The sequence below is a fragment of the Podarcis cretensis genome, assembly GCF_951804945.1.
Source record: "Podarcis cretensis genome assembly, chromosome: 1".
NCBI lineage: Eukaryota > Metazoa > Chordata > Lepidosauria > Squamata > Lacertidae > Podarcis > Podarcis cretensis.
The window spans coordinates 132849555-132868728 of record NC_137170.1 but is presented as its reverse complement, the minus strand read 5'-3'; the positions used below and the strand labels follow the sequence as shown (position 1 = coordinate 132868728).

The 19174-nt window shown below is 46.8% G+C and overlaps 1 protein-coding gene across 2 annotated transcripts in view; it reads right to left on the bottom strand.

Moving 5' to 3' along the window:
* The window catches only part of NRP2 (neuropilin 2), a 248896-nt gene that overhangs the window by 114737 nt on the left and 114985 nt on the right, over positions 1-19174 (bottom strand). For both annotated transcript variants that reach the window (XM_079977300.1, XM_079977299.1), the window contains exon 7: positions 17178-17333. In XM_079977300.1, the coding sequence (XP_079833426.1) occupies positions 17178-17333 (156 nt within the window). The remainder of the gene's footprint in view (positions 1-17177; positions 17334-19174) is intronic.

Sequence of the window (19174 nt, the reverse complement as noted above, 5' to 3'; positions counted from 1 at the left end):
CTAGGGCTTGCCGATCAAAAGGTCGGTGGTTCGAATCCCTGTGGCGGGGTGCGCTCCCGCTGCTCGGTCCCAGCGCCTGCCAACCTAGCAGTTCGAAAGCACCTCCAGGTGCAAGTAGATAAATAGGGACCGCTTACCGGCGGGAAGGTAAACGGCGTTTCCGTGTGCGGCTCTGGCTCGTCAGAGCAGCGATGTCACGCTGGCCACGTGACCCGGAAGTGTCTCCGGACAGTGCTGGCCCTCGGCCTCTTAAGTGAGATGGGCGCACAACCCCAGAGTCTGTCAAGACTGGCCCGTACGGGCAGGGGTACCTTTACCTTTACCTATTATATTGTAATAGATTTTTTAATACGTCTTTATTTGATATAAGTTGTTTATTTTAAAGTGAGGTTTTTATTATGACTTTTTTGTACTGGATCAGATTGTTAACAGGTGTGTGATCATTGCTGTCTATTTTGTTCTATTTTTTTCAGCTTGTAAAAAGACTTGTGTATAGTAATATGGAAAGGGGGTACACAAATGAAAAGTGAAATGAAATATAAATGCTCGACTCTGACCACTGCCGAGAATGGCCATCCACAGAAACTATTATAATGGGAGACACCATTGGTAGGGCATGTTCGGATGAGTTGCTTATTGCTCCTATTACATCTTATTATTGTTCTTACTACTACCGCATCTGAAACTTTAAAATACTTAAAAGCCTATAGAGACAACTCAGCAGTGCATCTCTCTCGGGATTCTGGCACACCAGCAAATGGAGATTGTGCTATGAGGAGCTGAATAAACTCCTTGCTAAATCCATGAGCCCTTTTTCATCAGCAACAACTGTCCCACAGTCGAAACAAGTGTGTGTGGTGGTGAATTCCCATCTTTAGGACAGCAAAGTCAAGCGAGATGTATAGCAAGGAAGTCTTTGCCTGCAAAAATCTGTGCTGGTAATTGGGATCTGGAGCAGGTTTAGAGTTGAACAGAAATGCTAATCCAGAGAATACGGATCACGCTGGTACCGTTTAGAAACACAGCGTGGTTGATGTGTTTTTAATATCCTACTTTTATCCCAGCAGACCCCTCCTTCCTCCTATCCCTTCGCCTGCTCAGCAGTCGCAGAATACCCTTCCTTCAGCAGGAGGCCTGGAAACATCAGCGTCTGCTGTGAGTGGCCTTCATGTGTGCCAATATCCAAGATTCTGTGTGCCAGGATATATTTCGCCACTGAAGCCTGTATCTTTGTGTCAACCCACAAAGCTGATCTGCAGCATGTCATCTAAGAACCTAAGACAAGAGTGACCCCATCTGCCCCCCCCACGCCTGCCCTTATTTCAATTTCCCTCCTAATCCTACTTCTGCTGCTTTCACAACTTCTGCCGCAAAACCTTCCTTCTCCAAACACGTATCTAGGTGTCTCTGAAATTTATTTATCTTTTCCCCCTTTCAGCCACCTCCTCCCCTGATTTGTTCCATATGGTGATTACTTCTAATTCTGTCTTGTTTCTTCAGTCTGCACACCAATTTTATTTTATTTTTTTAAGCCTCCTTTGCAGTGTGAAAGTTATAGGGGGCAATGCTTTGTCTGAAGCAGTGGGTTGCTGCCAATAACTTTAGCAACTCTCACTTCCTCGTTTACACCCTTCTCTTTTTATGGCTTCACCATCTTTAGCAATCCTTTCTGGAACGCTGATAAACAGCCTTTAGGTGCAGCCTCTTATTTCAAAGAGGGAAGGGGGGGGGGAATAGTGTTAACAACCTTAGCTGCTGCATCACAACTTCAGGCTACATTCATTCATTAGATTCAGCCAGGTGTCTAATTCCAAACAGATGGGCAGGCCTAAAGATTTCGGAATTCCTCTTAGCCTGGCCTTACCTCCAGAAATTGCAGGATTTAGGTATGAGTAACTTGCAATGAAAATCAAACAGAGCGTTCCGAAACAGGCTGTGCCATTTCAAAGGCCAAGGAGCAACCGCTGTTATCCAGGGCTTCACTCTTTCCTGTGCAATAACAGTCCCTGCTACCTGCACACAGAGTCCAAAGTGAATTACTCGTGGTATTTCTTCTGAGGGCTTTAAACGGTAACAAAATTATCTCTTAAATTCTATAAAGCTCCAGTATCTTTGTTGTTCCGCTTAACAGTGCCTTTCTCATGAACTATTGCCACTGAAAGCCCCCCAGACATTATCTTGATCACATCCTCTACTGCCCTAAGTCTACTTCCTAAATTCAAGATATAGATTGCTTCAAATATCACTCTCCTTGATGTTTAGCCTCCTCGACAAAGGACACTTCCAGTCTGATGGCCTTCTTCCGACAGTTGGGTATTATGGATTTGGAGTGACTCAAACTCCTACCTGCCCTGTGTTGCACAAAAGGACTAGACCATGTCCTTTGTCAAATTATGCTCATTCAAGTAGCCCATAAGAAACTACCTATGAGGGCAGCCAGTGTAAATGCCTAGTTTGCAAAATGGCAGCTCCACTATCTTCATATTTGTTGTTGTTGTTTAGTCGTTTAGTCATGTCCGACTCTTCATGACCCCATGGACCAGAGCACACCAGGCACTCCTGTCTTCCACTGCCTCCCGCAGTTTGGTCAGACTCATGTTTGTAGCTTCGAGAACACTATCCAGCCATCTCGTCCTCTGTCATCCCCTTCTTCTTGTGCCCTCCATCTTTCCCAACATCAGGGTCTTTTCCAGGGAGTCTTCTCTTTTCATGAGGTGGCCAAAGTACTGGAGCTTCAGCTTCATGATCTGTCCTTCCAGTGAGCACTCAGGGCTGATTTCCTTCAGAATGGATCAGTTTGATCTTCTTGCAGTCCATGGGACTCTCAAGAGTCTCCTCCAGCACCAGAATTCAAAAGCATCAATTCTTCGGCAATCAGCCTTCTTTATGGTCCAGCTCTCACTTCCATACATCACTACTAGAAAAACCATGGCTTTAACTATTCGGACCTTATCTCCATATTTACCTTGGTACAAAAATACACACATGAATAACATCTGCCCCCTGACATGTTTGAGTATGCCTTCCTGAAGGGAGAGAAATTAATTAAATAACGATGAAGCAAGCTGCTTGCAATTCGGAGTGTTTGGTATCCGGATTTGATCTTACTGCTCAGTGCACTCAGGACATCACAACTGTTTCAAGTCTCTTCAGACTTTTCCTCAAAAGCAAAGCACGTCTGAAAAACTCAACTTCTGGTTTTTCCCTGTGAAATCTTTGCACTTAAATCTACTGCTGAGAGCACAGCGCGAGGCAAACCTCCTCGTTTTTATTGGAACTAAATGCAAACAGGCAGCTTCCCAAGGCATAAAATAGCACCACAATGTATTATTAATGGAAAACATGCAATGCTCAGAGCTTCTAGAAAATAACATTTTCGTTGTCATCTCAAAAGCATAAAAAGTTTGAAACTGCAATTAATTCAGAATGCGGCAGCTAGACTGGTGACTGGGAGTGGCCGCCGGGACCACATAACACCGGTCCTGAGAGATCTGCACTGGCTCCCAGTACGTTTCCGAGCACAATTCAAAGTGTTGGAGCTGACCTTTAAAGCCCTAAGCGGCCTCAGTCCTGTATACCTGAAGGAGCATGTCCACCTCCATCGTTCAGCCCAGACACTGAGATCCAGCGCTGAGGGCCTTCTGGCGGTTCCCTCACTGCGAGAAGTAAGGTTACAGGGAACCAGGCAGAGGTTCTGACTATCTGACGTTTAGAAGACATCTGAAGGCAGCCCTGTTTAGGGAAGTTTTTAATATTTAATGCTGTATTGTTTTTAACACTCGATTGGGAGCCCCCCAGAGTGCCTGGCGAAACTCAGCCAGATGGGCAGGGTATAAATAATAAATTTATTATTATTATTATTAGTAGTAGTAGTAGTAGTAGAAGAAGAACTTCACACGCTCGTCCTTGTTTCACGTTTTTCATCCCAGCTATACTCTGCCATTTCAGATCCTTAGCTGCCTCAAAACTATTTTCCACACCCAATATACATCAATATAAGGTGGTAGGGGGCACAATAAGACTTTAGCAATGAGCCACTCTCAAGAGGCGAGTGGCCGAGTAAGAGCCATCATGAGCCGAATGCAACTCTCAAGCAATTTAAGTATTGCTTTAGTTCAAGGCAGCAGATGGAATTGAAAGAAGCCCATATTGTGGTGCAGGATCTACGGATCTTGTGCTCCATCAAGCCAAACCCAGTCTTCCCAACCACTTCCTGCGGCCTGGATTACCATGTTTCCTGCTGTCCCAGGAAACCAGCCAAAACAGGAATCCTGGGAGAGCTGCTGTCTGCTTGGCAGATCCTGATCGCAGCTTATGCATGCGAGGAAACCGGAGGTATAGAGAATTGCCCTTCCAAGCCTCTTCTCTTTGGGCATATGGTGACCAAGAAAGGAGGGGGTTGAAGCCACACAACAAAAATCCCAGGATTGGGGAGGAGGACCAAAAGGAACATTTTCTGGATGCTGTCTGTGGGGTTTGGGTTGTGAAGGTGTGTTGGTGGAGCAGCAGAGTTGTAAACGGTACATAATAAACAACTACAGTGGTACCTCGGGTTAAGTACTTAATTCGTTCCGGAGGTCCGTACTTAACCTGAAACTCTTCTTAACCTGAAGCACCACTTTAGCTAATGGGGCCTCCCGCTGTTGCCGCGCCGCTGGAGCACGATTTCTGTTCTCATCCTGAAGCAAAGTTCTTAACCTGAAGCACTATTTCTGGGTTAGCGGAGTCTGTAACCTGAAGCGTATGTAACCTGAAGCATATGTAACCCGAGGTACCACTGTATTTCGATTTGTAGTTTTCCCAATTTGTAACTTTTAACTCAAATGAACGGCTTTACCCGCCCTCCCCCTTCCTTTTTTAACTGCTACTGCCCCTCCCCCAAGACATACATACACCTGCCTTTCACCTCATGCATATACTTAACATTTACTGCTGGTTCTCGCTATCCGGTGGGTCGACATGTATCGATAGTCAATAAAGATCTGACCTACATAATTAATTTGCTTTAAGACACCAAGGGAGTGCACAGAATGACATGGCTGGATGAAGGGCCTTTATTCTCTCTCCCCCCCCCACCCGTTCCCTTCTCTCCTCCCCCCCCCCCCAATTCCCCTCTACTGGATTTCATGGCCAGGCTGCTCTTCCAATGTTAAAATGTCCCACTGTCAGTTTGGAGCGTGTGTGTTTTTTCAGTTCCAGTGGGTGGGTGGGTGGGTGGGGTGGGGTAACCCTGCCAGCTACAGCGTCAGTGGGGAAAGCAAAGCAAAAAAACCAAAACCAGGTGGGTTGAGCACACATTACATCCAAGAAGCAGTTTATGATCCCAAAGACCCTTCGCCTTATTTATTTTTAGTTCTGGTTTTCTCGTCAAGAGTTTCTTGAGGCCATTAAAAGGGAGAGGGGTTGTGTTTTCTGGGAGGGGACCAGAGTTTGGGAGAACGTTCCCCTGCATAATTTGTGCGTCCTTGGGCCTGTCTCCCTGGACCACTTAGATTAGGTTACCCCCCCCCCCCCCCGTGGAGACAAAAAAACACTAACAGGATTAGGGGGTTCAGGACTTCAGAGGGAGAAGAATGAAGGAGGGATGTCTGTGGAGATTATCTTTCTGCTACAGAGAGACAGGGCTTTGGGTGGAGAGCAGGGAAACTTCAGGCACACGACGACTCAGAAGAGGAGCAAGAAACTGGCCTGGCTTTCATTATATATGGGCGTAGATCTGACCGCTTAACACTTCAACATGAGTGATGCACTTACATGAGAAATGACCGTACATGATAGACCATACAAACTTCCATTCATACAGTGGTACCTCGGGTGACATACGCTTCAGGTTACAGACTCCACTAACCCAGAAATAGTACCTCGGGTTAAGAACTTTGCTTCAGGATGAGAACAGAAATCGTGCTCCGGCGGTGCGGCGGCAGCAGGAGGCCCCATTAGCTAAAGTTGTGCTTCAGGTTAAGAACAGTTTCAGGTTAAGAACGGACCTCCGGAACGAATTAAGTACTTAACCCGAGGTACCACTGTACAGGCTTCCTGCAACTGCTATCCGATTTTACAGGGATTCCCCTTCCACAGGTCTTTAGAACAGGCCAGGCACAGTTCGACGAGTGTCTGAATCAGCCCTTATCCACTAACAGTGTTTCCCAAACTTGGGTCTCCAGCTGTTTTTGGACTACAGCTCCCATCATCCCTAGATAGCAGGATCAGTGGTCAGGGATGATGGGAACTGTAGTCCAAAAGCAGTTGGAGACTCAAGTTTGAGGGATCCTGCACTGGAAGCACAACCCTGAACTTGCAAGCAATTTAAGATCACGCTCACATGACCAGTCCCCTCTGCATAGCTGCCAACGTTTTCCTTTTTTTAAGGGAAATTCCCTTATTCCGAATAGGATTCCTCGCGAGAAAAGTTGACAGCTATGCCCCTCTGAGCACGGACAATGGTAACACCAAATGTCTACCCAAACACCAAATGTCTACCAAATGGCAGCTAACAGATTGAGGTTGAATCCTGACAAGACAGAAGTACTGTTTTTGGGGGACAGGAGGCGGGCAGAATGCGGCAGCTAGACTGGTGACTGGGAGCAGCCGCCGAGACCATATAACACCGGTCTTGAAAGACCTACATTGGCTCCCAATACGTTTCCGAGCACAATTCAAAGTGTTGGTGCTGACCTTTAAAGCCCTAAACGGCCTCGGTCCAGTATACCTGAAGGAGCGTCTCCATCCCCATCATTCTGCCCGGACGCTGAGGTCCAGCGCCGAGGGCCTTCTGGTGGTTCCCTCATTGCGAGAAGCAAAGCTACAGGGAACCAGGCAGAGGGCCTTCTCGGTAGTGGCGCCCGCCCTGTGGAACGCCCTCCCATCAGATGTCAAAGCGATAAACAACTACCTGACATTCAGAAGACATCTTAAGGCAGCCCTGTTCAGGGAAGTTTTTAACGTGTGATATTTTACTGTATTTTTTGTTTCTATGGAAGCTGCCCAGAGTGGCTGGGAAGGCCCACCAGATGGGCGGGGTATCAATAAATTATTATTATTATTATTATTATTATTATTATTATTATTATTATTACCCCTTTCACATCTAAAGCAAGGGGTGAGGCAGGCTCCCTGCATTCAGCCGTCTCCAAATTCTTTACTCCTGTCCTGGCTGGACGAAAAGGGATTGAAGTGACAGAGGAAATCAAGGAAGCTAAAGCTGTGTGTTTTTGTGTGTGTATGTTTTTCCTTTTATTTAATATTTATACCTCAATTCTCTTTTCCAAACAACACTGAAAGTGGCTTATGGCATAAACTAAAACAATAAATACAGCCATATCAAGACAACATGCAATAAAATGCATCTATCTAATACAGTGGTACCTCGGGTTAAGTATTTAATTCGTTCCGGAGGTCTGTTCTTAACCTGAAGCACCACTTTAGCTAATGGGGCCTCCTGCTGCTGCCGCCGCGCTGCCGGAGCACGATTTCTGTTCTCATCCTGAAGCAAAGTTCTTAACCTGAAGCACTATTTCTGGGTGAGCGGAGTCTGTAACCTGAAGCGTATGTAACCCAAGGTACCGCTGTAATAGTAATAACCCCAATTCGTATGAACTTTTCACGCCGAACCAATTAAATAATATAACAGCATTAAACAAAAATTAACTAAGTCATCCAGTCCGCTGTAACCTTGCTCCCACCCACACTTTTGTGTAAATAATTAGGACCTCCCCACCCTTCTACACGTGAGTAGGGATGACACATGAACAACCAAGATGGCTGACCTCTTCAGGTCTCAGTTGGCCCTCTGTAGAGGTTCAACAGATTTACAGTGGTACCTCGGGTTACATACGCTTCAGGTTACATATGCTTCAGGTTACAGACTCCACTAACCCAGAAATAGTACCTCGGGTTAAGAACTTTGCTTCAGGATGAGAACAGAAATCGTGCTCCAGCGGCGCGGTGGCAGCAGGAGGCCCCATTAGCTAAAGTGGTGCTTCAGGTTAAGAACAGTTTCAGGTTAAGAACGGACCTCCGGAACGAATTAAGTACTTAACCCGAGGTACCACTGTAGTTGTTTATTATGTACCGTTTACAACTCTGCTGCTCCACCAACACACCTTCACAACCCAAACCCCACAGACAGCATCCAGAAAATGTTCCTTTTGGTCCTCCTCCCCAATCCTGGGATTTTTGTTGTGTGGCTTCAACCCCCTCCTTTCTTGGTCACCATATGCCCAAAGAGAAGAGGCTTGGAACTGGAACTGGAAATCACATGCTCTCTTCCTTAGCTTCCTGCCTATTTTCCTGTACATTAAGCAATCACAGGGAAACGTTAACTTCCAGATGTCCACTATAGCAGTATTTATATCACTGATCCAATGTGGAGTAGCAACCAGAACAGGCCTGCACCACAAAGCCAAGCACAATCTGCCAGCTGTATATTTGCAGCCTCCCGGAGCGTTAGGAAAGGCACACAGTTCAGGAGCCTGACAATACCACTTTGCTGCTGTTCTCCAATATATTTCAAAGCTCGTGGGGAGGGTATCTTTGCCTCATCTCTTAGAGCAAGGAACTGAGGCACAGAGTGAACTAACTAATTCAGCCTAAGCCACAGCAAGCAGCAAGGTACCTTCTGGCCTTGGAAATGTCACTCTAGTTCCCTGTGCACTACACAGCCCTGGATGGTTGCTAAATGCCAAAATGTTAATTTGCACAGAGACTGTGAAACCCATGAAAGGGAAAAGAGTATATATATATATATTGAGGTGGGTCTTTTCAGCAGCTGCGCCTAGTACACTTGGCTCCCTTCTTACCGGTTTTTCATTTTTTTACTGAGCACTTTATTTCATCCTGGTGAATTTCTACAGATAACTTTTTTTATGCTTCCCCTGTCTCCTTCCTTTTGGGTGGTTGTTCTGCGATATTGTGATTTTAATCCAAGCCACCCTGGCTGGGGATTTTGCACCAGAAGTGTGGAATGTAAATATTTTAAGAACTAAAATAAATTGAAAACACCCCTCTCAAATGAAAAACAAAATTAAAGCCCTGACTTTTAGGCTGTTTATGTAATTTGGTTTGTTTCATATAAAACAGTGCCGTGTAAGCAAGGCATTGCAAATGGACTGTACATAAAGGCTACCAGGTTGTATCAGTCTCCGCCTGGCAGTGAAAGTCCAGATACTGGACATTGCTGAGATGCGCCCCTGAACATTTACGCAATGTCTCTCAGGAAGCTGAACAAGGCCAAGTCCAATTATTTCTGCTGGTCCCCTATAAAGCACTTTGGCATATTCCAGTTCTGGACCTACAGGAGATGGTTCCTTCAGCCAGGGACTGTGGGGTCCCCAATGCATTCATAAAAATATTTTTTTTTATTTTTTTTTTTTAAAGATTTTTATTAATTTCCAATTTTTTAACAGAAACAAAAAACAACAAAAAAAACAGACAAACAAAAAACTCATATTTTCATAACCTTATTTTCATAACCCTCTTTTCCCGGACTTCCCCATACCTTTCCCTTTTTGCATCCTTAGTTTAGTACCATTATTCAGCAACCTATCTTGCCCAATTAAATATAAATTTGTCCTCTTTCTCTATTCCACCCTAAATTTTAAACCCAATTATCGCTGCAATTCTACGTCTTCTTTTCCCTCAGCATTTTAACACTCCTCAGTTTTATAATAATTCTTAAGATACATCTTAAATTTCTTCCAATCTTCTTCCACAGTCTCTTTCTCTTGGTCGCGGATTCTGCCGGTCATTTCTGCCAGTCCCATAAAGTCAATCACTTTCGCCTGCCATTCCTCCAGCGTGGGTAGCTCTTGTGTCTTCCAATACTTTGCTAGAAGAATCCTTGCTGCCGTAGTAGCGTACAAAAAGAAATTCTTATCCTTCTTCGGCACCAACTGGCCGACCATACCCAAGAGAAATGCCTCTGGTTTCTTGTTAAAGGTGCGGCCTTGCTTGCGTCCCAGATCACTCGTTTCTCCACTTCTGTCCTTAGATTTATCTCAAAATAGTCCTTCAAAGTCTTTTGGGCCTTTTGGTACACCTCTGGATCTTTAAATAGGGTGTCATTCATTCTCCATCTGAAAGAGCCAGCTGTTGTTGTTTTCATTTCCATCTTTACTGCATTGTGGTCGGAGCATGTCTTTGGGCAGATTTCCACTTTCTTTATCTTAGGAGCCATCCCACTAGTAATCCATATTTGATCTATTCTTGTCCAGGTCATCTGTGATTCTGAAAAGAATGTTCCCTCCCTCTCGAGGGGGTTTCTTATTCTCCAAATGTCGATCAGGTCCAAGTTGTCAGTCATTTCAAAAAAAGTCTTAGGTAGTCTCCCGTCCTTGGAGATCACCTGTCTTTGTGCTTTGTCCATATTTGTAGAGACGACCCCGTTCATATCGCCTAATAAAATCACCTTGTAATCCAGATAATTTGTTAATGTCTCATGTAATTTCTTATAAAATTCTGCCTTCCCTTCATTTGGTGCATAAATTCCAAATATCAAAATTTTTTCTCCTTGAATCTGTATCTCAGTTGCCAAGATTCTGCCCTGTTCATCTTTGAAAATCTGTCTTGGAGCCAATTTCTCTTTTGCGTATATCACCACTCCTCTTTTCTTAACTTTATCTGATGAGATAAATTCTTGTCCCAATCTTTTATTTATAAGTAATCTTCTGTGTGCTCTTGTCACGTGGGTTTCTTGTAGACAAATCAGATCCAATTGTTCTTTCTTCAAAATGTGAAAAACCTCACGCCTTTTTCTGGGAAGGTTCAGTCCATTACAGTTCCAAGTTAAAATTCTCAGAGACATTGTTGGTTAGTTACCTCCAGGGACATTGGGGTCCCCAATGCATTCATAAAAATATTTTTAAAGATGCACACACCCCACTTCCCAAACATCAAAGGTCACAGCGACTAAGCATGGTGGGTGGGCCATTAGCTGAGGGCTGGCAAAAAGGATGGGAGCAGTGGCAGATTTATAGCCAAATCCCATTGGCTGTGGTGCTAATGCCTGCTCTCCTTTCTGGAACAAAGTATTTGCCTGGGCAGCCGTGGTCAGACAAAGTTTGAAGGTAGGATAGCTGCCACCCCTTTGGAATCTGGAGGTTATTTGGGAGTGGGAGATGTGCGGAGGCCATTCCACCTCATCTGCTTTTTGAAATTGGCGGATTCACCCATCCCTTGCTGGCAGAAAAACACTTCCAAGCTGAGAAGGAGGAGGGCTTGAGGTCTTAGATGGGTGGGGAATCAACCACCGCCTCCTTGCTCATGTTGGGCACTTCCTGGCTTGAGTAGAGGGGCTGCAATGGTAGTGGCTGTCCTCAAATCCAGTTCTGGGGGTGCGGAGATTAAGAGGGAAAGAGAGAAGATTTCCTCCTCTTTGTCCCCCATCGGATCCCACTTGCTGCAATGTATTTGTATATGCTTCATGCAGCTCTTAAGGCATGGCACTAATAATTTAAGTAAAGGTAAAGGGGTCCCTGTATATTAGGTCAAGTAGTGGCCGACTCTGGGGTTGCAGCGCTCATCTCGCTTTATTGGCCGAGGGAGCCAACGTACAGCTTCCGGGTCATGTGGCCAGCATGACTAAGCCGCTTCTGGCGAACCAGAGCAGCGCACGGAAACACCATTTACCTTCCCGCTGGAGCGGTACCTATTTATCTACTTGCACTTTGATGTGCTTTCGAACTGCTAGGTTGGCAGGAGCAGGGACCGAGCAATGGGAGCTCACTCCGTCGTGGGGATTCGAACCGCCGACCTTCTGATCGGCAAGTCCTAGGCTCTGTGGTTTATTCCACACAGATTTTTAAAGGGGGGGGGGACTTTGCCAAGATGGACAGACCAGTATTTTTTTTGTAGGTGAAAACACTCTCCTCTTCCTGAAGGACCTGAAGATCGTTCGGTGATGCTGATGGCAGAGGTGAGGTTTGGAGAATTCAATCAGTTCAGCTCAGGTGTCAGGTGTGCAAATCCCTTTCCACCCCACTCTGTCCCTACTTCTCCCTGAAAGCAGCGCTGCTCTTTATGAAAAACAACACGACCATCCCCTTCTGCTGAAAGCTCTTGTTAATCTTGTTTTCCCTCCTCTTTATTCAACTTATCCCTAGTCCCCTGCCTTTGGCGCACTGCATCAAGACTGCCAACAGCCAGGGAATTGGAAGTGTACTGGCCTTCACAGCTTACAGAAATCCCCAACAACACCAGTTCTTTTCGCCTCCCTTGGTACCAGCGATGACTGAAGGCGGGGGCTGCTCTCTTACTTTCTGGGGGAAATATAATCTTTCTTTTCCAGCTTTGCTTCATGCAGCTCTCCCTGCCTCTTTGGCTCTCTCTGTCTCAATTTCTTTTATGAAGATGTAGATGTTAGTTGACCTGTCAGTAGCACCAGTTAAATTTGGCTCTGAGCCCAACTTACAGATTGAGCAGAGAAGGGACTCACTGCTAGCTACAGAGACACACACGTATGTATGTATGTATGTATGTCTGTGTGTGTGCACATATATACATGCATAAGCAAAATTTGACAGAGTCCTCCTCTCTTCTCTTTCCCTGCACTCCATGGCACCAAATCACACTGCGGCAGAATTGACAAATCTATTTGGCATGGCGTAGCTATTTCAATTTGAACCATGCAGAGTGCGGCACTGAGGCACCACAAAAGAAACCCAGCATGGAACCTGTGCATTCAGTTCAGAACTTTTGGGGCTTCCTGACAGGAGAGGAAGGTACCCTGGAAGAGAGAGGAAGAGAGAGAGAGAGGGGGAGAGAGAGGGGGGGGGGTGCAATCAGCTTCCCCCAGCGAACAACACATTCAGGCCATTTTCACTTAAGCCAGCTTCTTCCTTCCATGTACCTGAACATCAAATACGAAACCCGCAGTGGCACAAAACGAGCATTTTGCTATACCTCTGCTCTCTCTATCCCCCATTTCATACAAGAGCCAACTCCCTCTGGGTTTATTTATTTGAAAGATTTCCATCTCACCCTTCCACTGTATTCCCAGAACAATTTTAAAATAATAAAATGGGGGCAAGAGAAAGGATTAAACAGTAACAAAAATAATAAAAACAGAGGCGGGTGCAACAAATAAAAGCAATCCAAAGTCAATGGGTTTAGTCACCAGAAGACCATCGACCTGGCAGGTCATACACTTGCCAGAATGATAATGTCTTGAGTAGAAGACAAGGGTGCAGAAGACAGAACTAAAGAGGGAGGGAGTCTCAAAAACTAGGCATAGTCACAGAAGAGGCCCACTCCCATGGTCCGTCCAGTTGCGCCTTGACCACCCAAAGGAGACCAAGTAAACACTCGAGTAGATCTTCATGAAAGGGGCAGGTGCTGACAGAACGAGACAGTCCCTCAGATATCCTAGGCACCAGCCATATATGGCTTTAAAGGTAATGACCAACACTTTCTTAAGAATTGGAAGGGACCCCATGGGTCATCTCAAACAACCCCCAGCAAGCTCTTACTGTCTGAAAGTTTCCCCTGAATGTTTAGTCAGAATCTCTTTTCTTGCAACTTGAAGCCATTGCCTGGAGTCCTACCCTCCAGAGCAGGAGAAAACAAGCAAGCTCCCTCTTCCATGTGACAGCCCTTAGAAGTATTTGAAGATGGCTATCATATCTCCACTCAGTCTCCTCTTTTCCAGGCTAAACATAACCAGCTCCTTCAAGCGCTCCTCCTAAGGCTTAGTTTCCAAACCCTCGATCATCTTGGTTGCCCTCCTCTGCACACGTTCCAGCTTGTCCTTCTTAAATTGTGGTGCCCAGAACTGGACGCAGTATTCCAGGTGTGGTCTGACCAAGGCTTTGAATTGTGCCTGGTAATGGGGTTGTTGTAAAACTGAGCTCCCTTGCTGCCACATAATGGGGCTTGAAAATACTACTTCCAGACCAACTTCTGCCACATTCAGCCTGCAACTGCTGAACTAATCTGAGGCTAGCTGCTAAACACAGCGGCGTAGCATGGGTTGTCAGCACCCGGGGCAAGGCAAGTAATTTGCACCCCCTAACCCGGGGCAAGGCAAGTAATTTGCGCCCCTAACCCCTAACCTGCCGCCGCTGCCAGCTTCTTCTTGCTGCTGCCTGGGCTGGTCGGGTGTGGTTCTCTCCCACGCTGCGCTGGGCGGCCGCTGCACTGTCCCTCCCCCAGATAGTCCCTCCCTCACTCTCTCTCCGCTCCGCACCGCACGCCTGGCACCCTCCCCCTCCACAGTGGGCGGTGGCCCGGCAGCTCGGATCGGATTCGCACAGCCAGCACTGCAGTGAGAGAGAGTGAGTGAGCCAGGTAGGGGCAGAGAGCTGCGAGTGCGAGCGCCCCCCCCAAATGTTGCACCCGGTGCGGCTGGCCCCCCCTGCACCCCCCACGCTATGCCACTGGCTAAACAGGGTTGGGGAACAAAGTACAGTGGTACCTCGGGTTACATACCTAATTCGCTCCGGAGGTCCGTTCTTAACCTCAAACTGTTCTTAACCTGAAGCACCACTTTAGCTAATGGGGCCTCCCGCAGCCACTGCGCCACCAGAGCACGATTTCTGTTCTCATCCTGAAGCAAAGTTCTTAACCCGAGGTACTATTTCTGGGTTAGCGGAGTCTGTAACCTGAAACGTATGTAACCTGAGGTACCACTGTAATCAACTTGCGATGGGGGCCTTAATCCTTTCCTTGAAGGCTGCTTTTCCTCTGCAACCCCTTCAGCCAGTGTGGTGTAGTGGTGAAGAGCGGTGGACTCGTAATCTGGTGAACCGGGTTCGCGTCTCCGCTCCTCCACATGCAGCTGCTGGGTGGCCTTGGGCCAGTCACACTTCTCTGAAGTCTCTCAGCCCCACTCGCCTCACAGAGTGTTTGTTGTGGGGGAGGAAGGGAAAGGAGAATGTTAGTCGCTTTGAGACTCCTTCGGGTAGTGATAAAGCGGGATATCAAATCCAAACTCTTCTTCACAATCCACCCAAGTCTCTGTCCCCACCCAGCTGGACCAGGTTTTTCAATTTAGGAGGGAAAAGGGACTGGAAGAAGGAACTGAAGAGGACGATCGACAGAAGGTGGGGAGCAGACTTAGGTGTTGTCTCTCCTGCCTGACTTTTCTCTCCTGCAGATCCCATGTCAACTTTTCTTTCCCCCTTCCCCCAAACACAACACTGCCCTGCCCACAATTCCACATTTGCTGTCAAAGGCCAGCCTGAGGCCAGTATTTTGTTTAAAATGGGGGTGGGGGGAATCTTGAGTTTGGTGGGTAGGGAAGGGAATAGCTTTGAAGGAAATTAGATTTCTGGATTAATATCAAATGATGGGGTTGCTCAGCTGGGACAAATCAGCTTTCAAAGTCACTGGCTCCACCCTATTTGCTCCAGATGAGAGCAACCAGGGCTTACCATACTAAATGGGCTAAGAAGAAGCAGAGAAGCAGATGTGACAAGAAAGACTTATCAAAACCCACCTCACATCTCGGTTTGCTGTGAACGGCAAATTTCCTACAAGTGACAATCTCGAGTAATTTATGGCCCTTTCTTCCCGAGCATGATTTTTAACTAGTTCTCCAGATCTGTGAATGCTGCAGATATAATCTCGCATGAATCATCTCCCTCCAAATCCTGCCAGAAGGTTAACCTTGGCTCAGGTTCATCCAAAGGGCTGATGATGACAACTCTAAGGATTATTTCCCTTCCTTTAATGAGATCTGCATGGGAGCATATATATATTTGGGTATCCTAAATGTAACCTCTTGTTGTTGTTGTTGTTTAGTCGTGTCCGACTCTTCGTGACCCCATGGACCAGAGCACGCCAGGCACTCCTGTCTTCCACTGCCTCCCGCGGTTTGGTCAAACTCATGCTGGTAACTTTGAGAACACTGTCCAGCCATCTCGTCCTCTGTCGTCCCCCTTCTCCTTGTGCCCTCCATCTTTCCCAACATCAGGGTCTTTTCCAGGGAGTCTTCTCTTCTTATGAGGTGGCCAAAGTCTTGGAGCCTCAGCTTCACGATCTGTCCTTCCAGTGAGCACTCAGGGCTGAGCAATCCACAAAAACAGTCCCACTTGAACCTCCAGCTCTGGATTACAAAACTAGACGGGAAGGAGTTTGAAGGTGCTGGGTTCTGGGTGGAATTACTTGCTGCTTGGTTTGGGCGGAATTGCTTGTCTCGGGATCACAGACAAATGAAGAGGGAATAAGAGGTGCCCCAAACCTTCCCCTTGGAAGCAGCCAAGCTGAAGTTTCTATCGCTAGCTGTTGCTGCATCTTCAAGAAGCTTCCCTCCCTCTTAGCTTAAGGTGGGTTTTCTCTGGCAAAGTTTGAATTCGTGCTCTACAGTATTCTGCAGCGGAGAGCACCGAGGGTCAGTTCAGAAGCGCCTCCACAACAAAGGCAAAGATGAATGACAGCTCCATGCCATCCCAGGAGCAGAGACAGCTTTATTATAAACAGCTGCACTCCATGCGGCCTGCTCTCTCGCACACCTGCCCAAAGCACAAAGTAAGTGCCTCCCCCCCCCCACTGAGCAAACACTAAGCATTCGGAGGTTGAGGGATCAGCAAGGGTCAACACAGCCATATTTATAGACAGAGGAGGCACAAGCAGAGAGAGGTCAATGCATCACTGCCAACCAACGGCTGCCGCCGCCGCTGCAGATCCCCTATCCCTGACAAACCGAATTGCTCCTCGTTATTTATCGTCGGGCTTTATTCTCTAGGACACTGTGATCCCCTCTCAGGATTTGTGCCCTTTCATTTTCTAAGCCTCAATAACTCCTGAACTGCAGTTTCATGCGGTTTTGTGATTGTTAACCCAGCATGTGGACGGGGCATGGGCCATAAATGCTCAATGAATCTTCTATGGCAAAACACGGGCTGCAGAAGCATTTTCCCCTTCATTTGCAGTCCACAGACGTACCGCAGGCTCTCTCCACTGAGCAAGGCAAAACAGCAGCCAGATTCCCACACCCGCCCCCCCACCGTCAAGGAGGAACACTGCTTCCTCACCCCTCAAGAGATAATAAAGATTACTTGGGGAGGGGCGACAGCTCTATGCTTTGCATCTTGGCAGTAAGCAAACGCACACACAAAAAAGCAGCAAAAAAAGCAGCAACTCAAGTTAATGTAGACCTTCCATTCGACCATCAACAGAAACCTTTGCAGTCTGGAATTATTATTTTTGGGGGAAGGGGGTTGTGAGGAAGAGGAAGCACTTACCTTGTGATTTTTGCCGTGGCGGTACATCATCCAGTCCTCCCCATTTGTGCTGACCTCCAGTTTGTACGACCGGACATAGTAGCCGTTCTGGGTTTCCCTGGAGATGGCACCCTGAGTAGCAATGGCTGTCAGGATCGTCAGAAAGCGGAGGTCCACCTGTGGGGGGGGGGGGGGGAAGGAGAGGGGAGGAGGGTGAAGGAAGAACGACATGAGCTTCGTAAGTTCAGCTGTAATAAGGTAGACCTGCTCTTTGCTTGAAACATTGGCAGATACAACCTTCCTGAAGCAGCATCTGCAGACACCAGATGAGACAAAACTGCAGATCAAGAGGGTGAGAACGAGGAAGCCAACGACGCAAACTTGCAGTGAGCACATCCTTCGACAGCAGTCGTGAAGACATATGGGTTTGGTTTGAAGGCACATGAGGCCACCACTGTTCTGAAGCAGGTCTGGGACAGGTCAATGCCTGGATCGATGGACATGATTCCATGTACATGGCCTTGGGTGCCAATAAAGGCAGGCTATACAAATGGGTGGCGCTGTGGGTTAAACCACAGAGCCTAGGACTTGCCGATCAGAAGGTTGGCGGTTCGAATCCCAATGATGGGGTGAGCTCCCGTTGTTATGTCCCTGCTCCTGCCAACCTAGCAGTTCGAAAGCACATCAAAGTGCAAGTAGATAAATAGGTACCACTCCAGCAGGAAGGTAAACAGCGTTTCCGTGCACTGCTCTGCTTCACCAGAAGCGGCGTAGTCATGCTGGCCACATGACCCAGAAACTGTACGCCGGCTCCCTTGGCCAGTAAAGCAAGATGAGCACCGCAACCCCAGAGTTGGTCGCAACTGGACCTAATGGTCAGGGGTCCCTTTACCCTTTACCTTATACAAATGGAATCATGAGCCACAATGGATCTCAGGGCCACCAACAGCATACAATAGTAGTGTGTTTTGCTAAAGGCATTCTTCAGGACTCGCCATGTTGGGCTGCAGCTGCTTCAAGAAGGCTATGTTTGAAAGTAGACCTGAGGATCGGGTGCTCAGCTGGTATAAATTAGCATGGCGGTATTTCATTTCTAGTAGATCACTGTGACGCAGCTGTAGCTTTTGCCACTGGCCATGTTTAGAGTTGCCTATTCTGTCTAAGCTCTGTTCCAGTATAAGAACTTAATAGGATCAATTTTCAGACCAGCTGAGTTAACATCCCTAGATGTGGCAGCCCGTGAGCCATAGAAGGAAATGTTTTCAGCCTGCCTGGTTTTGTTGCAAGGTTCATAATTGAGGGAGGGAAGCACATTTTGAAAGCCCACTTCCCGTTGCTTCGTCAGATTGAACGGTAAACATCTCTGGGATGAAATCCTTACTATGTCTCTTAAAAAATGCCCAGCACAACTGTGTACCAGCCTCAGTTGCAAGCCATGATAAAAATTATGCATTGGAGTGGAAGTAATTTGAGCAAAAACAGGTTGTGTGCCCCTTTACCATTATGTCATTAATCATACAGAGTGGGACCGCCCCCCTCCCCGATGCCTTGCTAAGTCTGTTGCAAGCAAATGCCGACAGATTTCAGGAGTGAAAAGGCATTTTTCTGGTTCAGGCAAGGCATGTGCTAGCATTGTGTTGGGGAGGAGCCCCTGACCATAAGCTGAATAAAGAACTTTGGCTTTGATGTTCTTAAAACCCAAATAAAATCGAAGCTCAAACTAGAGAATCTTCACCCAAATTAAGTGAAGCAGTGGAAAAGAGGTCAAAATGCATTTTTTTGGGGGGGGGGCATGTCTTTTCACATGTAAAATTAAGTCGTGGTGTCCAATTCGTGCTTTTTGGAGATTTTTAGTGGTACAGCAGCTTATCAAGACATGCTGGCTTAATAACTGTGCCATGAAGATTCAGACAGTTGCTCCATTTGCTCCAGTACTTCCCGTGTTGAATGCCCTTTAGCACATCCCACCACCATCCAATCCATATAACTTTTTTGCTTCCATGAACTGGTTCTGTGCA